Raw genomic sequence first — 16684 nt, 5'->3', positions numbered from 1 at the left:
TCATTTCTCTTCAGAAGCAATAGAAATTGTTCTGGGGTGCTTAAAAACAAGCAAGTGCTCATAGCAGCAGTTGTACATTGTATTAACTGATAATACAATTTAACTTCCCACATCAGTTTACACTGTATTTCTTTCCTTTTTTTTTTGAAATCTCACAGCAGATTTTAGTTGTAAAACTGAAAGACTGAATTAAGGAACTGATTTTGAGTTTTGTTCTTGTTTTTTTTGGTTAAAGTATTTATGACCCGTCAGATTTAAGGAGCATGTAGAAATCACTTGTACTCATGTAAAACAGACGATTCCTTCCTGCCTGTTTTGGAGGGGGCCTCAGAAAGAGCACCAAGAGCAGGCCAAGGCTAGCGTGTGCTTCCTCCTCAGAGGACCTCCTGAAAGAGGATGTCCTGGAGTAACCAGCTAAAATTTAGGGGCAGTAGGTTGGACACCCATCTAAAGGTCATGTTGCTAGGTACTCTGATAAAATCATGACAGTTTGAGGAGAGTTCAATGATTTGCTTCAACAGCCTGATGAGAAGGTAAAATGTAGATATTTGTGTGTGCAGCCACACAACCCTTGCCCGGGTCCAACCCTTGCCCGGGTCCAGCCCTTGCCCAGGTCCAGCCCTTGCCCGTGCAGCCTGTCCCATGTGTAAGTGGTTCTTACAGCTTCCTGTGCCGGTGGCTCTGGGTGGCTCTGACCACAAGATGGTCCTACAGAGAGCATCTAAATGTACTAAATGCCACCTGCTCTGCTTTAAAGCTTTAGATCTGCAAAGATATGCATCTCATTGCATTAAAAATTGCAATGCCTTGTATCCCAATTTCCTGAGCCTGTCTTGTAGGACTGTGCAACACTGTTTTGGGAATGGCCAGCTACTATGGCAAGTAACCCTATTTCATAAGATTTCAGCCATAAAATTTTCTTTGTGAGAATTCTGATGTAGAATTATTCCTTGTAATCATATACTTTTTTTTTTGGATACGCAAACTTTTTTTTTTTTTTTCATATTAGTGCATGTGAAACCAGATCTTATGTGCTCTGGAAGTTTAACATGTGGGAATAATTTTAACTCTACATGGCAATCGCCAGTCAAATTTATGAGTGGAACCTTAGGTTTTATCTCTAAGCTTTTGTAAGGGCTTAATCCAAGACTCATTGGAATAAATGACTGAGTTTTCTAGTAACTGTTTGCTGCATGCTCTATCAGCATTTAGCTGTTTGAAAACAAGAATTTTGAATTATCAGTTCTAACAGTGCCAGTTTTGTTTAAAGAATTCTGCTTCTCCTATTACAGAAGATTGCTAGACTTTATAATCCAGGAACATTTTCCATCAATAGCCATGAATGATTCAAATAGATATCTGGTAAGTCTTTTTTTAAAGTTATTTTTATTTTCCACAAGAATGTGAACAAAAATTATACAAAGCTTTTCAGAGTTTCAAGTTGTAAGAGGTTTTAAAATTTGAAGTAAGTTTCCAGGTTTTATTAGCAAAAGTTTGTTAATTCTCTTCAGTAAAAACCTGCTTCTTGAAGTTTTTTTTCTCAAAGTCAGATATCAACATTCTTCACCACTTTTCATTATGGAAAAGTTTATTTGGAAGCTTCCATTTTCTGCTATTTTTTGTTCTCTTACTACTCAGATTTTAAATGAGCAGTGGTCATGAAGTGATGAATTATGCTTTTTCTAGTATAAATGTAGTATATATATTATATACTAGTATATACACTATAAACAAAGACATGTAATATATATAGTATATAGTAGTATATACACTATAAACAAAGTCCTATTTTCTTTTTTTGACTTTTAAATTTCTTTTTGGGTGTCTCTATGTACTCATTTATTTATAATCTTTGCTTGATAAGGTTATAGTGCAGTTATGTAATTTATAATGTGAATGAAAAGTCCTGACAGAGAGATACATTTAAAAATAGAATGCGTGACGTATTTCTGAAGTGAATCAAATGTTTATGTTATTTATTGTAGTCTGTATTTTTGATTCAGAGGACTTGAAGTAAAAGATGTATTTGATTTTAGGAATTTTTCTCTACAGTCGTATCAGAGACTGCAAATCTGATTGCACTGTGGATGTCTGTGGGGTTTGCACATGGTAAGCTACAGTAGATGTCATTGGCTTTACAAGAGTGACTCTTCATAGTCATACACTAAAGGCTTTTATTTGTCACTTTGTGCTTCAGGTCTGATGTTTTCACCTGTTATACATTAATATACAAGGGTTTTTATAACAGGTGATCTTTCTAATCTTTCAGAGCATGGCTGTATCTATCTGACACAAACAGGAATATGGGAGCAAGAATTCTCAGAATTGTAATAGTCTGATGTACAAAGACCATGTACTGGTGTCATATATAAATTTAATTGCTCTGAATTTGATGCATCTACATAAAAACTTTTATAGTGTGTAGGATACAGTGCTGTCCACCTTGTTTCATATGTATATTATGAAAAATAAAACAGCATTGTCTTGCTAATACAGCGCCCAGTCAGCTTGCAAGGAAGCAGCTAATGACCAATTTGCAAGATGCTGCTTAAATACTGTGTAGCACTGAAAGGAAAAGGAAACAGTGCCACCTATGTATAGAAACCAGATGTAATATAATGTAGTGAACAGTTTCTCGTTTTCATACTTAAAATGCATGCCAGGTCAAGAGTAAGACAGACAAAAAGGAAACTGCTCCAAAGTTCTCTAGATTCAGTGGATCTATTTCACAGCAAATTTTCTAGAGACTACAGTGTTCAGGTGGAATTTTAACTTTTGTTTCTCCTTGTTGTTTAATTGTAGGTGTGTGCAATACAGATAACTTCAGTTTATTATCCATAACAATAGATTATGGTCCTTTTGGATTTATGGACTCCTATGACCCAAGTGAGTGTAGCACCTGTTTTTAAATTTAATTTTTTACTTAAAATAAATTCTTTATATTAATTTATGTAGTTTACATGTGCATGAAAACTCTTAACTTTATTAGCAGAAAAATCCCAAGTATGTGTATTGTTTGAAGAGTTTTAGGGATAAAAAATTGTATCAGAGGCCAGTTTTGTGATATACTATACAGGTTGCGTCTCAAGTGCTAAAAGTCTTGTTAATGAAATATTACTATTAAACCCAGTGGAATTTCATCAATTGAATAGATGCTACAACAGAAACTTAGAAACCTAAAAATTGTGTATTGCTGTAAGCAGCCAAAAGCAAAAGTGGTGTACAGTAACTTAGCATGTAGCATGCATCATGTTCTAGCTTTATAGTCAGAGCAGCTAATTATATGTTGGAAGAAAAGAAATCAAACCTACCCAGGCATGGCAACTGTTTTTTGAAAGTATGAACTCAGTCAGTCTGGGATTGATAAATATAGGTCCAGTATGTACATATATGTATATTATTAGATTATTGTTCAGAGGTTGCATCTGAGTAAGCTTCAGTAACAGCAGTGGTTATCTCACTGTTTGTTTTTGTTGCAGTTACCTTAAGAAAATAGCTTGAATCCTAGAATATTATTTTGATTTTAGTTTAGAATATGATTTTGATTTTAAAATGGAGTTAAAGCAGCTATGAGAATATAAAGCACACTAAGGCCCTTAGGAGCAGGTAGCTAGTATGGTGTGTGCCTTGAACACTGTACGAATCGTTATGGACTCTGAATTAAAACAATGGGTACTGGTTATGGATCTTGAGTCAAAACAATAGGTACCAGAAGATACTGGGTTTTGGTTTGGAAGATCAGCCAAAGAAGAAATGAGCATCAGCCAAAGATGAATTGAGCATGTGCAAGGATGGAGTTCAATCAGCAGACACAGTGAGGAAGACTATTAATGACCACCAGAGGGCCCCCCCCACCACCACCATAACCACGCATGCGTTAGAGACATTTGCATATGATAATGATCTCCAGGAAATAACATGAATATGCTAATCATTACCCTCCCCTCATTCTATTCAAATCAATCAGTAAAGATGACCAATGATTTCTGTAGAATAGGAATATAGGTAAGGTGAGGTAACCGAAAGCCAATCATTACTAAGGTCAAACTAAACTTTATGAATTTTGTTGATCTTATATAACCATGACTCTGCTGAAAAAGTGTATAAATATGTTGTGCTTTGTACCTGTCAGTGAACACGTTTTTTGGTGGAGCTATCCCCTGTGTTCCCCAGTGCTGGAGTAAAGAAGTACCTGCTTATCTGTTTTGTGTAGATAAGTTCTGTTCACGATTGCGACTGGTAACATTTTCATGAGACTGCAGCCTTAAATCTCATGAGAATAAATGTTATATTGTTTCTATTGTATTGAAAAAACAGGGCTTTTCTGGTTTTAGATCTTTCTCTATATGGTGGATTGATGCCAGCCAGCAATTCAGGGCCCACCAGCCACTTGTTCACTCTCCCCTGCTGCGGGCTGAGGGGAAAAAAATTGGAAGAGCAAAGGGTGTAAAAAAGGTCATGGGTCAAGATGAAGACAGTTAAATAAATGAAGGGAAAAAAATGGGGAATGAGACACACATGACACCAACAAGTGATGCAAAGGCAATCACTCACCACCTCCCACCACCACACTGATGCCCACTCAATCCCCAAACAATAACTGCCTCAGAAAAGCTACCCCTAGTTTTTATTGCTGAGCATGCTGTTATGTGGTATGGAAGACAGCTGTCCCAGCTGTGTCCCCTCACAACCCCTTGCCCCCCCAGCCTAACTTGATGGGGTTGCAGAGTGAGAACAGAGAATGCCTTAATGCTGTGCAGGCATTCCTTAGCTAAAGCATTGGTGTGTTATCAACTGTTTTAGTCACAGGTCTAAAGCACAGCACCATACAGGCTGCTATGAAGATAATTAACTCAGGCCCAGCCAAAGCCAGATGAAATGCTTTAAAATTCAGATTTGAACCAATCACCACGTGACAGATGTGTCACAGGTCTCCTCCTTATTGCTCAATTTGTTGTTAATGTCCCCTGAGGACTCAGGCAATGCTGTGTGCATTGATAAGCTTATCTGCATTTGATCTGAGCAAGGGCTTCATACTGCGTCCATTCAGAGACTGGTGCTGTAAATATGCATGCATTTTATTTCTGTGTACCTGAAACTTGCATAGCAGATATTTATTATCTTCCCAAATAAGGGATTTGAGTACTGGAACATATTAGCCCTAGTTTTTATGTGAGTACAGAAAGAAAGCTTGCTTGCACATCTGAAACAAATCTTGCACAGGTGGCCTATTTATTTAAATACATGTTTATACATGTTGCTTTTCAAAAAATACTTGCAAATCCTGAGTCTGGTTCCATAGTTGTTTGCTTAGCCTGTGTGCTAAATAGTAGTGCTATATGTAGTAAAAACATTAAATAAGACATTATTTTTAGTGTAAAAATGGCCTTTTTCTGTTTAAACATCTGAATTTATTTTGTATCGTGAAGTAGGAAAATGTCACTTAAGACATATTGGAACTTGTCTGTGAAAGATGTGTTCCTTAGATTTGCAAATAATAGATCTTGAGTTAATTCACTGTAAATAAATATCCTGGTGATCTGATTTAAAATATTTAGTAACTTTAGGGCTTTTATTAGCTTACTGTGTAAGTATAAATAGGAATGCACTTCAATATTTTAACATTGATTGTTTATTGTAATTACTCTGTTGTGGAAAAGTAATGTTTTGTTTGAAACAGATTTTGTTCCAAACACATCTGATGATGAAAGGAGGTATAAAATTGGAAACCAGGCAAATGTTGGGCTGTTTAATCTGAGCAAGCTGTTACAGGCTCTAAAACCTTTATTGGATTCCAGGCAAAAGCAGCTGTAAGTAATCCTTAAAATACCTTAACACTTAAAAGAACTAGTGAGATGAGAGATCCTTTAATCACCATATGCATAGGAAAGAAAGGGATTAGCTTTTCTAAGTGGAAATTGATTCTGAATTAATTATTGGCCAGAATAAGGTGGAGGGAAGGAAGAAAGGATTTAATTGGTCATAATAGCAAAATATGACTGGAAGGCAGTCATAGATGTTGTGTGGTCCATTCTCCTTTCCCTAAGGTAGGACCTCTGCCTGTAGTTTTGTATTCTAAGTTTGTCTAGCTTGTTCTTTAAGATGTTTGCTTATGAAGACCATACATCCTCCTGAAGTAGTAAGATAGTATTTTAATATCCTATTATAAATACTCCTAATATGAATCTTCTTTTGTGTGGTTTAAACCCATGACTTCTTACTCAGTATAGAAAGGAAGAACATTGTATTTTTATTCTTTGCAGTAGCTACCTACATATTTGAAGCCTGTTAAAGTGTTTCCTCTCAGTCTTTTTTGCTACAGATCCTAACTGATTCAGAGTATCAATGTTTGTGAGATATCAGATAGAAGAAGTTTTCACTGTTTAGTGTACAGTAAAATTGTACCACAGTAGTATTGTAGTTCCAGAGAACTTGACATTTCTTTTGTTTTTGCAGAGCTTCCCAGATTTTGGAGGGATATGGTGAACTCTATTACATCCGGTATGCAGTTCCAGAACTCAGACCTTGTAGTCACAAAACTATAAATTATGTTTTGTGACAATTTCCTTATTTTGTTACTATTTTCAGTTTCACAGAACTATTCAAAACAAAATTGGGTCTTCTTGGGGAGACTGAGGATGATAACTATTTGATTGCTTTCCTCCTAAAAGTAAGTTTGCTTTGCTAATTTTGTTGGTAGACATCTGGACTGATACCCCATACTTTAAAAGCTCTGATAGAAGTATCTTTTTTCACTAGCTTATGGAAGATACAAAGGCTGATTTTACAATGACATTTCGACATCTTAGTGAAATAACTGAAGACCACTTAAAGGAGCTCTATATTCCTGAGGTATTAATTAATACATGCACTCAATTTTAGGAATACTTAATATAATATGAGTAAATCAGGTTGGGCATAACCCTGGTGTAATAGCGATGTCTCAAGCCATGATTTGCCTGGGAAATGTGTCATTATAGCATTATTATGGGAAAGGGAGACTAATATATCTGTGTCGTGCTACCACCCCATGTTAAGCCTGTTTGTAGTAATGAAAGATACATTGATGAAGAGTGCTGAAGTAAAATTTCCAGGCTCTGGTGCAGGTCCAGTATGAATAGTCACAAATATTCTTACACATGTGAGAATGTGATTTTCTTCTTTTAAGATGGATCTGCTAGAAAGAACTTTCCTTCCTGCCCTTTTTTGTTTGTTTGTTTTGCTTAAGAATACCTTCTGATGGTATTTTGTAAAACAAAAACGAAGTTGGACAGGGCTCATAAGTAAATTTCAACCTCAGGTTGATCAAACTATTCCTAACATGTGTTTCCTAGGTGACCTAAACATATGCTCTCAGGCCCACCAGCTTGTGTCAGTAACTAATGACAAGTGAGATGACATCTCATCATAAACTCTTGCTAGAGTCTCAGCCCACAGTGGCCTCTGCTTGAGCTTGGACACAAGATCAGTTCTAAATGTAGCTTAAAGCAGAGGAATACGTTTTGTCATAGTGTCCTGCTCAACCTGCTATCCCATCCTGTGTTGCTGCTAACTCAGCCTAAACCTATTCTTCAGGACCAAGTATAATTATAAAAGAGATGAGAGTATTAAAATAAAAGAGATTAACTTCTCACTTGGACATAATGCAATCTTTAGAAGTGGAAATATGGCTGAAATGTTTGAACTGGAGTGAGATGCTAGGCAAATAATAATTGAATAAAAATGTAGAGGGAAGATTCTGAAAAGAAAGTAAGTATCTGATCTGGAAAAGAAAAAAGGAAGCCTTTTGCAAGAGCCAAATTTTTTAATACAGTGCCTTTTCCATGTTAGGAATATTGTTCATTTTGCCTGGAAACTTCATTGCCTTTCTGTATCTTCTGACTTATTTCTGTTTGTCTTTGAATCTAATTTAAAATGAGAGCAGGTGGACTTAGAAGGTTGTTTTAGGGAGCATAATCACTGTGTGTAAAGCACAGAATGCAAATGAAGAGTTACTGTTTCTTTTTCCTGTTGCGTCCTAGATGAATAAGTGATTTTGACCAAATTCTCTTTTTTTAATTGCTTTCTTCTGTAAGTGAGAGGTCTAGCCTGACTTTTTCTATGAGCTTGAAGCCATTAATAGTTAAAAAGTTGAGATTTTCTAGTGGTAAGCCACAAAAATACAAAGAGCTGTAGCTGTGGAATTATTTGTGCAGAGGGGCTGATGAAGGGATGGGTGTGTTTGTAAGAGAAGGTACTTTTGTCATAGAATACTAGGGATTTTTACATTTCTTAGTGGCCTGTATGCAACAGGAAGAATGGAAGTCACTCTTGTGCAGTATGGAGCCACACCAAGGCTACTGCAGTAGTGGCATTTATGACAACTCCATCTCCCCTTCTTTGAAGGTGCAGGCTGAGGAACTAGTAATCGTGGTGTAGTTGTGACCCTGCCACTACACTGAGGGTCATCTGCAGCCTTCGCTTGATAGCCTTGGTAGCAGCTGACCTTTTTTTTTTCCACACGGTCAAATGATTTAGCCCACAAATCCTGTGCTGCAAAAGTGATGTGGTAAAGCAGGTAAAATTTTATGGTGGTAAAAAAAGTTTTATTTTGTTAAAGATTTTTTTTTTCATATATTAAAGTAATTTCACCTGCTGTTTATTCACACACTAATATATGTCAGTAGCAAAGTAAGCTTTCATACTGGTTTGTAGACCATCTACATTTTTTTAGCAGCTACACACTAAAATTGATCTAAAAATGCCAGAACCCTCTAGGAACACTTCAGGAGTGCTTACATTTAGTACTCACTAGAAACATAACGAAATTCCTCCTAAAGCAGCCAAACCCTGAACGTCTTTGAACAAATACTCCCATGTTCACCTGTTATCCACCTGCCTGACCCTCAGCTCTTAGTCACTTCTGTAATTTTAACTAATTTTTATACTCAAATGTGGTTTCCATATTTTTTGACTCCCTTTGAAAAAACACAGATGTGATCAAAACTTTTTGTTCTTGCTTTTAATTTCCCTGACTTAACTTTTGCCTATTTTATTCTTGTTTATCTGCTACTTACCTGCTTTTATCTATGTCCATTTCTTTCTAATCTCTTCTTTCCCTGAAGTTCTTTTTTTTTTTTTTTTTTGATCTGTGAGCTTTATATACTTTCTTTCAACTGAGCAGTGTGAAGCATCTGTTAACTCGGTGTAGTCAGCCAGGGAAGCCTCGTTTGTGGTTGTTGTCCAACACTGGAGGCAGTAACCCCAAGGTCTGGTGTCTCTCTGTTTGACTTTTCCAAGTTCTGTCTCCTCTCAATTTTTCCTCTCCTACTGTCTGTGTTCTTCTCGTCTTCTCCATCCCTATAGCCTTAAGTTTCACATTTTCTCCACACCTTATCTTTCTTTACCAATATATTTTCCTTAATCCGCAATTTTGAAGAAAAAAAAAAAATCTCTACAAACAGATCTGGTCCATGTACAAAACTCAGAAGAGAGTTAAACTTGCAGTTATGTTGCCTAAAAAATAAAACAGGTCAGGCAGTAAGCCAAGGAAAAATAGGGGTGAAGTGCTGGAGGTGTTTAGATAGATTTGCCGTAGCAGAGAGGGATTAATATGGATGTATCATGCTATCAAAGAGAAATAAATAAAATACAGAGGAAAATATATTAGTAGAATTTTGAGGGAGAAAATTCCGTGAAGCGTCATCATATGTTTCTTTCTTATCGTTTTAATATTCATTTGCTTACTTTGGTTTTTGCTTAACAGGAACAAAATTCTGATTATCTGCTATTAACTGTTCCTTTCTCTTTAGGAGTTCTGGGCTCTCCAGGATCTGAGTAAACACAAGTATTTTTCAGAATGGGTTACTATGTACCTCTTGAGATTAAATCGGTAAGTCTGATGCAGTTTCAGTTGTAAAAATAAGACCAAGTGTGTATTTGCCAGAAGCAGGCAACTTTAATCTGCAATGTTTTTCTATAATCATTTACCAGTCTAGTAAACTGGCCCAAACATGGTTTTAGATTTTAGATTCCATAATAGGTCCTGTTGTAGTTCTGTTTTAACACACATGTGCATAAAAATTACATGGGGGGAGTGGTCTGTATTTGTTGTCTTCCACTGAGCAGCTGATCAGTTTTCTTCGGTTAGTAATTTTTGTTAAAATACCAGTCCTACAGATTCAGTCCGAGAATCTGAAAGTCAGGCTTTGCAAATACATAGGAATTAATAGTGTTTCATTACTGGTAATACATATATTTTTTTTCTATGTAATAGTATGGCTTTAGGATGACAGGGGGTAGAAGTTGAACAGTTGTGAATACACAGACGGTGTCTGGAAACTGCTGGTGTTGCACAGAGAGGGACATGCTTGTTAGAACTTCCTACTGATTCTTTTGTCTTATATCAATAAAGAATGTATTTTTCTTAGTCATATGCTGTATGCATGGCTGAGAGTAGTGAAAAGAAGTACATAGCAGGTATTTGGAAATTTTAGTCAGTAAATACAATTCTTAGGGAAAAAAATCAATACAAGATACAAAACCTACAAAAAATTGTGCAGTTTTTTTCCAAGTCTGATAATGCTTAGAGATCCACACCTGCTTCCACTGAACACAAAAGCAGAACACATAATGGTTTTAATGAAAATCAAATAAAATATTTCTAAAAATAAATAAGTATAACCCTGCTTTGCTAAAGCACTTTCTTTTTTGTTCTTCTGGTTTGTTTGTCATCTATAGTAACAGGAGTGATTCAGACACCAAGAGAAGAACACGAATGACAAGTGAGTAAAATAATTCAAAGGAATTGTATGCTTGGAGATGGTAACTATCTGTTTACATAGGTTTTGTTATTGTTATTTAGTTTTCATTTTGAGGAGAACTAAAATGTACTGTTTTTCTGAAGAGAGGAAACTTACTACACTGCTGCAAATCTTGCAATACTATATACATTCACTGTGGCTGTCTGGTTTCACCCACTCCTGTGATTAGAATCTAACCACGTGTGTATAGTATAGACCTGTGAATATATATGTACTTTTCACATAAGCTGAATGATGAAGAAGTTCCTTGGCTACAGTGAGGCTTAATTCTTCTTTAGAGATCCTCCCTTTCCCTTTCTTAAAAAAAAAAAAAAAAAAAAAAAAAGAAATCTTTAATTTAATTGTCTGCATTTATGAAGAAATTGGTCTGGCCCAAGCCCCTTCTATTGTGAATACAGTCATAGTCATATCAGTTGACTGAGGCCTAGGAGTGTTAGATCATGGAAATGTACTGCAACTACTAGTTCAAATTGCTCTTCTCTAGATTCTGCTGGTTTGGAATGACAGAGCACATGTCTGTCCATATTTTGGGCAATTGAAATCACAGGTGATGAAGACCTCATGAAGAAGGCTTTTCCCATCAGTATCCACGAAGGCTGCTCTGGCCTGTGTCACACCATATGTGAACATAGACATTAAAACAATCCAGCTCAGCTGTCCAGCTATGCTCTATTCTGTATCAAACCTTATTTACCTACTTGTTTATTTTTCTGTCCTTTATTTTTTTTTCGTTTACCTTTTTATGTTTCTTTTTTCCTCTTATTTTTTTTACCCCCTTTTTTACAGTTTCCATTTGGAAGTTCAGGAGATGCCAGACCTCCAGCTTGTTTCTTGCTTTGGTGCTCATGGACTTGATTAATTTTTTTCCCCTTTTAATTCCCTTTAAGAACTTAAGAATTATTGGCCTGTGAAAACATAGTTGTCTGTATCTTGTCATGTCTCTAAGCTTCACCTTGGTGTCTTGAAATGGTGGACATGCTCTGGCAGCTCCCCAAATTGTTACCTCTTCATTGCAAAATAGGCTGCTCCCTGAGAGGGCCCCTAGGATTTGATTTCCTTGTGAGAGGTGCCCTTCCCCTTCTGTATCTGCTTTTCCTGAGTGCAAGCAACATATTTTCCTTGATCTGTACTTCTGTCCTTTAGCAGTCTGTGAATGTGTTGGTTTGCAATTGCTCACAACATTGTTCTCCCAGGATGAACTGCTGATAACATCAGGAAAGACTCTGGTAGGCACCCTGTACCAGCTCAGTGGACTAAGATTTGTCTGACTGTTCAATTCTGTCCAAATTCTTTCTACATGTTATAAAGAATTCAGGTTTCTAAGAGGCAAACACTTTTTTTTTTTTTTTTTTTTCTGCACCTGGAAGAAAAAACTCCTTACTAGTGAAAGGGCTATCATGGAAGTCAAAGGAAGGTACTTTGATTTTCCAGGGTGTTCTAAATACAAAATGATAGAGACAGTGCTTTTAGCTGTCTGTCACAGCAGAAACAGTGGATATGAAATCCTAAGCATTATCAGGGAGATATTTTTTGGATCTTCAGTAAGCTGTGGTAAATTTGTGAAATTTGCATATAAAAGACAATGTGCAACTGAATATCTCTGGCCAAAAGGGAATGAAGGAATTGCAGGATCTGATCATATTCCGCACAGGAGATGTTATAAGCTTCAATGTTATGCTGCTCTGCAGGGTGTTTTATCCTCATTTCTAATGGAAATGGCTGTACTCTTTTGCTGGATTTTGATTGGTCATTTTCTTCAAAAGCTTTAATTGATTTAGTAGGAAATGGCAGGAGATAGCACTGGCTTTCAATAATAAGATAGTAAAAACTACATAGGGCACAACTTATCATCACATGGATCTTCAAGTTTGCATCCACATTTTCTAACCAAGGCTCTATCCATTCTTAAGAACACTTCTTACAACTTTACATGTATTTTTAGAAAGTTAATATGAAAACAGTTACCCAGAAGAAAGGTTTATTTTATTATTTGTATTTTGGTAGGGTTAAGAGGCACTTAGCTCATCTACTATTTTGAGGTTTCGATCTCCTATTTTCCTCTGCTAAAAATTAATGCTGAAAACTGGCTAAATGCACTTCTTGTTTTCCTATGTTTTTTGAATCTGCTTTTAGAGAAAATTATGACATTCTGAGGTTTTATTCCAAATTGGAATGGATCCTAGTTTGGGGATGAACTTCTGCAAACCACCATCGTGTTTTTCCACATGCATCTCAGACAATCTTATAGTACAGGAAACAGACAAAACAAGGAAAAGGTTTTGCCTCCAGGATCACACTTGTGCTTGTAGTCTCAGTTTGGTAGCAGTCCAAAACTTGATATGCGAAGATGAAGTTAGTTTAGTTCATCACTTTATATTCATAGAGCAGAGGTGCAGAAATTTGTAACAGGCTACTGATGTTAATTTGTTATTATTTAAAACTTATTTTTCCTTTTAAAATCCACACATTACATTTTTGCTAGCTGCTCCATGTTACAGTCTGACTGAGGTTTCTTAGAGCGTTGTTGTTCTCTTTTACATCTATACATTTAAATAGGTCTCTTAGGTGCCCTTTGTGGTTTCTTTAAATTTTTTTTTTGCTTGTTTAAGTATTTGCTTGTAACAGCTGTCCCTTTCAGTACAACTTGCAGCAGAAATCTGGCTCAAATCAGTTAACTGTGCTTTTTTACCCCGTATTCCATGTTAATGACAAAACTGTTACAGCTCTCTAGATTTTTTTAGATGGGTTGGTAAGTCCCGCTAAATTTTGTATTGCTGTCTTTAACATTGACTGACCTTGATTATATTGCCATTGACACCTCAATATTCATCACCTTTCTCTCATTATTAGTAAGTGTAGTAAAATATCTCACTTTTCAAAGTACATTACCTTGGAGCATTTGATCACTTATTCATTATCTTTATTTTTTTTCTCTCTTCATTTAGTTTTTAGTTCTTAGTAGCACTTTAACATGTACTGGCTAAATTTAGTTCTTTAGGATTTGATAAAAAAGTTTTGACAATCCAGATCCCAATGCAGGGCTATAATTGTATTTCTCTATAAAAGAAATGAGTAAAAAAAAAAAAAAAATTGAATACCAGATCATAAAATGCTCATTAGGGCACAAAATTTCTGCTGCTTTGTCATTTTCTTATCTGGCTTGTCTTACTCTTTCATAATTAGCTTGTCACTTGTGTTAATTACAGATATTTTTAAAGCCACTGTGAAACTTACCAATTTGCAATTGTTAAGAATGTATTTCTGGGACAAATATCATCCTGCTAATATGAGTCATGGTTTTAATGTGAAATACCATTTTTTAATGAGTCATATCTTAACTTCTCCACCCTTTAAATATTCTTTTTATATTGTTATCACTCTCTGCTATTGACAACCCATTTACTGGATTAAGTCAAATACTTGGCCAGAGAAAATTATTTTGCCAAGTGGGAAAACACTTTTTTTAAGCAGTTAGGGCAGGTTGTTGTTATGACTACGTAGAGGTTATCAAGGTTCTGAATAGTTAGCTGTATTTATTAGCTTTTGTTTGAGGTATGCAAGTACATACAGAACAGCAGTAACGTGAAAAAGAGGAATGTCTGTGTCTGGGTGGATTGCATCTCAGGCTTCATTCTCATGGAAGTCAGCACCTGGACTTTGTGCCAGGATGTTGCTCTATTACCTGGGCTGCTTTTGTAAAGGAGGAAGTGGCAGGGCCACCTGGGGTGCTTCTGCTTTCAGCCCATGTCCGGATTTTGTAAGAGAGCTTCACCTTCTCTCTTCTGGCAGGAACGTGAGTAGTCAGAGTTCAGCACCTGGAGTGGAGAGTGATATTTTTTTTTTTTTTTTTTTTGTCCTTTACTTTTCAAAACAACATAAAGGCCCTTTGTATAATGCTGTTGTATGTCAGATCTTGTGGCTTAAAATGGCTGTCATTCAGTTCGAAACATGAAGAATTTAATTGTATTGTGATACATAAAATAATCATGCAGGTGGTGTTTCACTGATTACATAGCTTCAGTAAATTCTAGTTTGTTAGCTGGTTAAATGGTGCTTTTTTAGAAGCAGTGCTTATTAGAGAAGTCTGTTCACTGTACTAGGCATTAATTCTGTATCAGGAGCTATTAAATATGAATGAAATCCTGTGTTTTTGTGACCATAGAACCTTTGGAGGAGCCAGTCATAGCTTTTCCAAAGATACCAATTGTCCTGGTAGTCAGCTAGGATAAACAAGTTATGTTTGTAAGCTGAAGAAGCAGTACAAGGAGATGCAACAACAGAGTGAATTAGGAAATGGAAATAGAATAAATTTAATCCTTTTATCCAAAATATTATTTCTGATCATCCCCCTCCTAATATAATTTATTATTTGTGAATAAAATAACATGACAACTAAATAATTGAAGAAATTGAAGAGAGGGAAATTTGGGATGGTGATTTTGGTGAATGCTTTCTCTAATACCCTCTTTCAAATATGCTATATATATAAGAATATTTTATAAAGCTACAAGTTTTTGTGAAAGAAATATATAAAATACGAGGTTTGAACTAACATTCATATAAAACCTATCCATATAAAACACGTATCAATGGAAAGGGAAGGAACAGATAAAGTTTGTATATGTCCATAAATCACAGGCTTTTGATTTCAAGTCGGTGGGTGATAATGCATCTGGTATCACAGATTAATCTCTTCAGGTAATAATAAACTACTGAATTTAGGAAAATATGGAGACCAATGTCAAATTAAGATTTACAATGCAAGCGTGAAATATTTGTTACAATTAATCTGTAACATTGTTTTGATCATTAATTAAAGGGAAAATTTTCTGAAGCAGAATCCTAGGCCTTAATTGCAGGGCAAAAATAAGAGTTGTGTTGATGTTATCTGCTAAAAAATTGACAATAAAAGCCCTGTGTGCTTATGATAATTGTCCTCAGCATACTCCTTTTATGAGTTGTTAGTTGCTGTCCTGTAAGATGCAACCTGGGTTACCGATTCAGCAGTTTCATTTTCAGCATCCCTACAATCTCCCTAGCACTAATTAGGCACAATCCCCCGGGAGCATGCCAGAGAAGCAGCCCAGCTGTCATGGGTGTTTCCAAGATAAAGCAGACAGTTGTGGAAAAAACAGTGGAGTCCCCTCACCCCCAACCCCCCCGAGGAACTAAAAGAAATGACAAAGTTGAAAAAGTAGTTTCTAAAAAATACAGCTGAAGTACAACGTTAAAGGCTTATGTGGTGAAACTTTTGATATAAGATATAGAACTAGGAATATCTAAGTACATATACTTTAATGAATATCTCAATAATTCCTTTTTACATTAAGTAATGTCATACTCATTATTTTTATGATCTTCAGGAGTGTATTGACAACACTGAAATACGCTTTCCAACAATGTAGCAGGAACCTAGTCCATGGTAAACTAATCACCTAAGAAAAGTCTGTGGGTATTCATAACAGGAAATCCTTTGTGTACCAATGTGATGTCCTATACTATTCTAAATTTTATTTGGCACTTTGGCATTACTGATACGAGTTTAAAAAAATCCTTTTAGCAGCTCATAAAGAGATTTATTAATTCCTTTTTAATTTTTATGCATTTTTTTTCTTGAGCTGCAAATTAAATCTTCTTGGAGATGACACATTTCAGTGACTGTGTTTTGCTTTTGTTGAATATGTCCAACTAAATGTAACATGATTTACTTCTGGTTTCAGCTGTTAATCCTAGATACATACTTAGGAATTGGATGGCAGAATCAGCAGTGCAAAAAGCTAATTTGAATGACTTCTCAGAGGTAAAATGCTTTCTTTCTTTCTTGACACATTTATTAACAATTGGCATAACTGTTAATGAAAAAGTTGTTGAATTTACACTTT

At 35.8% G+C, this 16684-nt stretch overlaps 1 protein-coding gene across 2 annotated transcripts in view; it reads left to right on the top strand.

Annotated features, from left to right (window-relative positions):
* LOC104356486 (protein adenylyltransferase SelO) overlaps window positions 1-16684 on the top strand; it is a 29243-nt gene that overhangs the window by 9306 nt on the left and 3253 nt on the right. For both annotated transcript variants that reach the window (XM_042801993.1, XM_032991230.2), the window contains 10 exons: window positions 1293-1362; window positions 2037-2109; window positions 2803-2886; window positions 5681-5810; window positions 6457-6501; window positions 6589-6670; window positions 6760-6852; window positions 9792-9871; window positions 10720-10763; window positions 16523-16602. In XM_042801993.1, coding sequence (XP_042657927.1) covers window positions 1293-1362; window positions 2037-2109; window positions 2803-2886; window positions 5681-5810; window positions 6457-6501; window positions 6589-6670; window positions 6760-6852; window positions 9792-9871; window positions 10720-10763; window positions 16523-16602 — 781 coding nt within the window. The remainder of the gene's footprint in view (window positions 1-1292; window positions 1363-2036; window positions 2110-2802; window positions 2887-5680; window positions 5811-6456; window positions 6502-6588; window positions 6671-6759; window positions 6853-9791; window positions 9872-10719; window positions 10764-16522; window positions 16603-16684) is intronic.

This window comes from Tyto alba, unplaced genomic scaffold (assembly GCF_018691265.1).
Source record: "Tyto alba isolate M040663 unplaced genomic scaffold, T.alba_DEE_v4.0 Super-Scaffold_38, whole genome shotgun sequence".
In the NCBI taxonomy this organism is placed as follows: domain Eukaryota; kingdom Metazoa; phylum Chordata; class Aves; order Strigiformes; family Tytonidae; genus Tyto; species Tyto alba.
The sequence above is the reverse complement of the archived record's forward strand: the minus strand, read 5'-3'. Positions and strand labels throughout refer to the sequence as shown.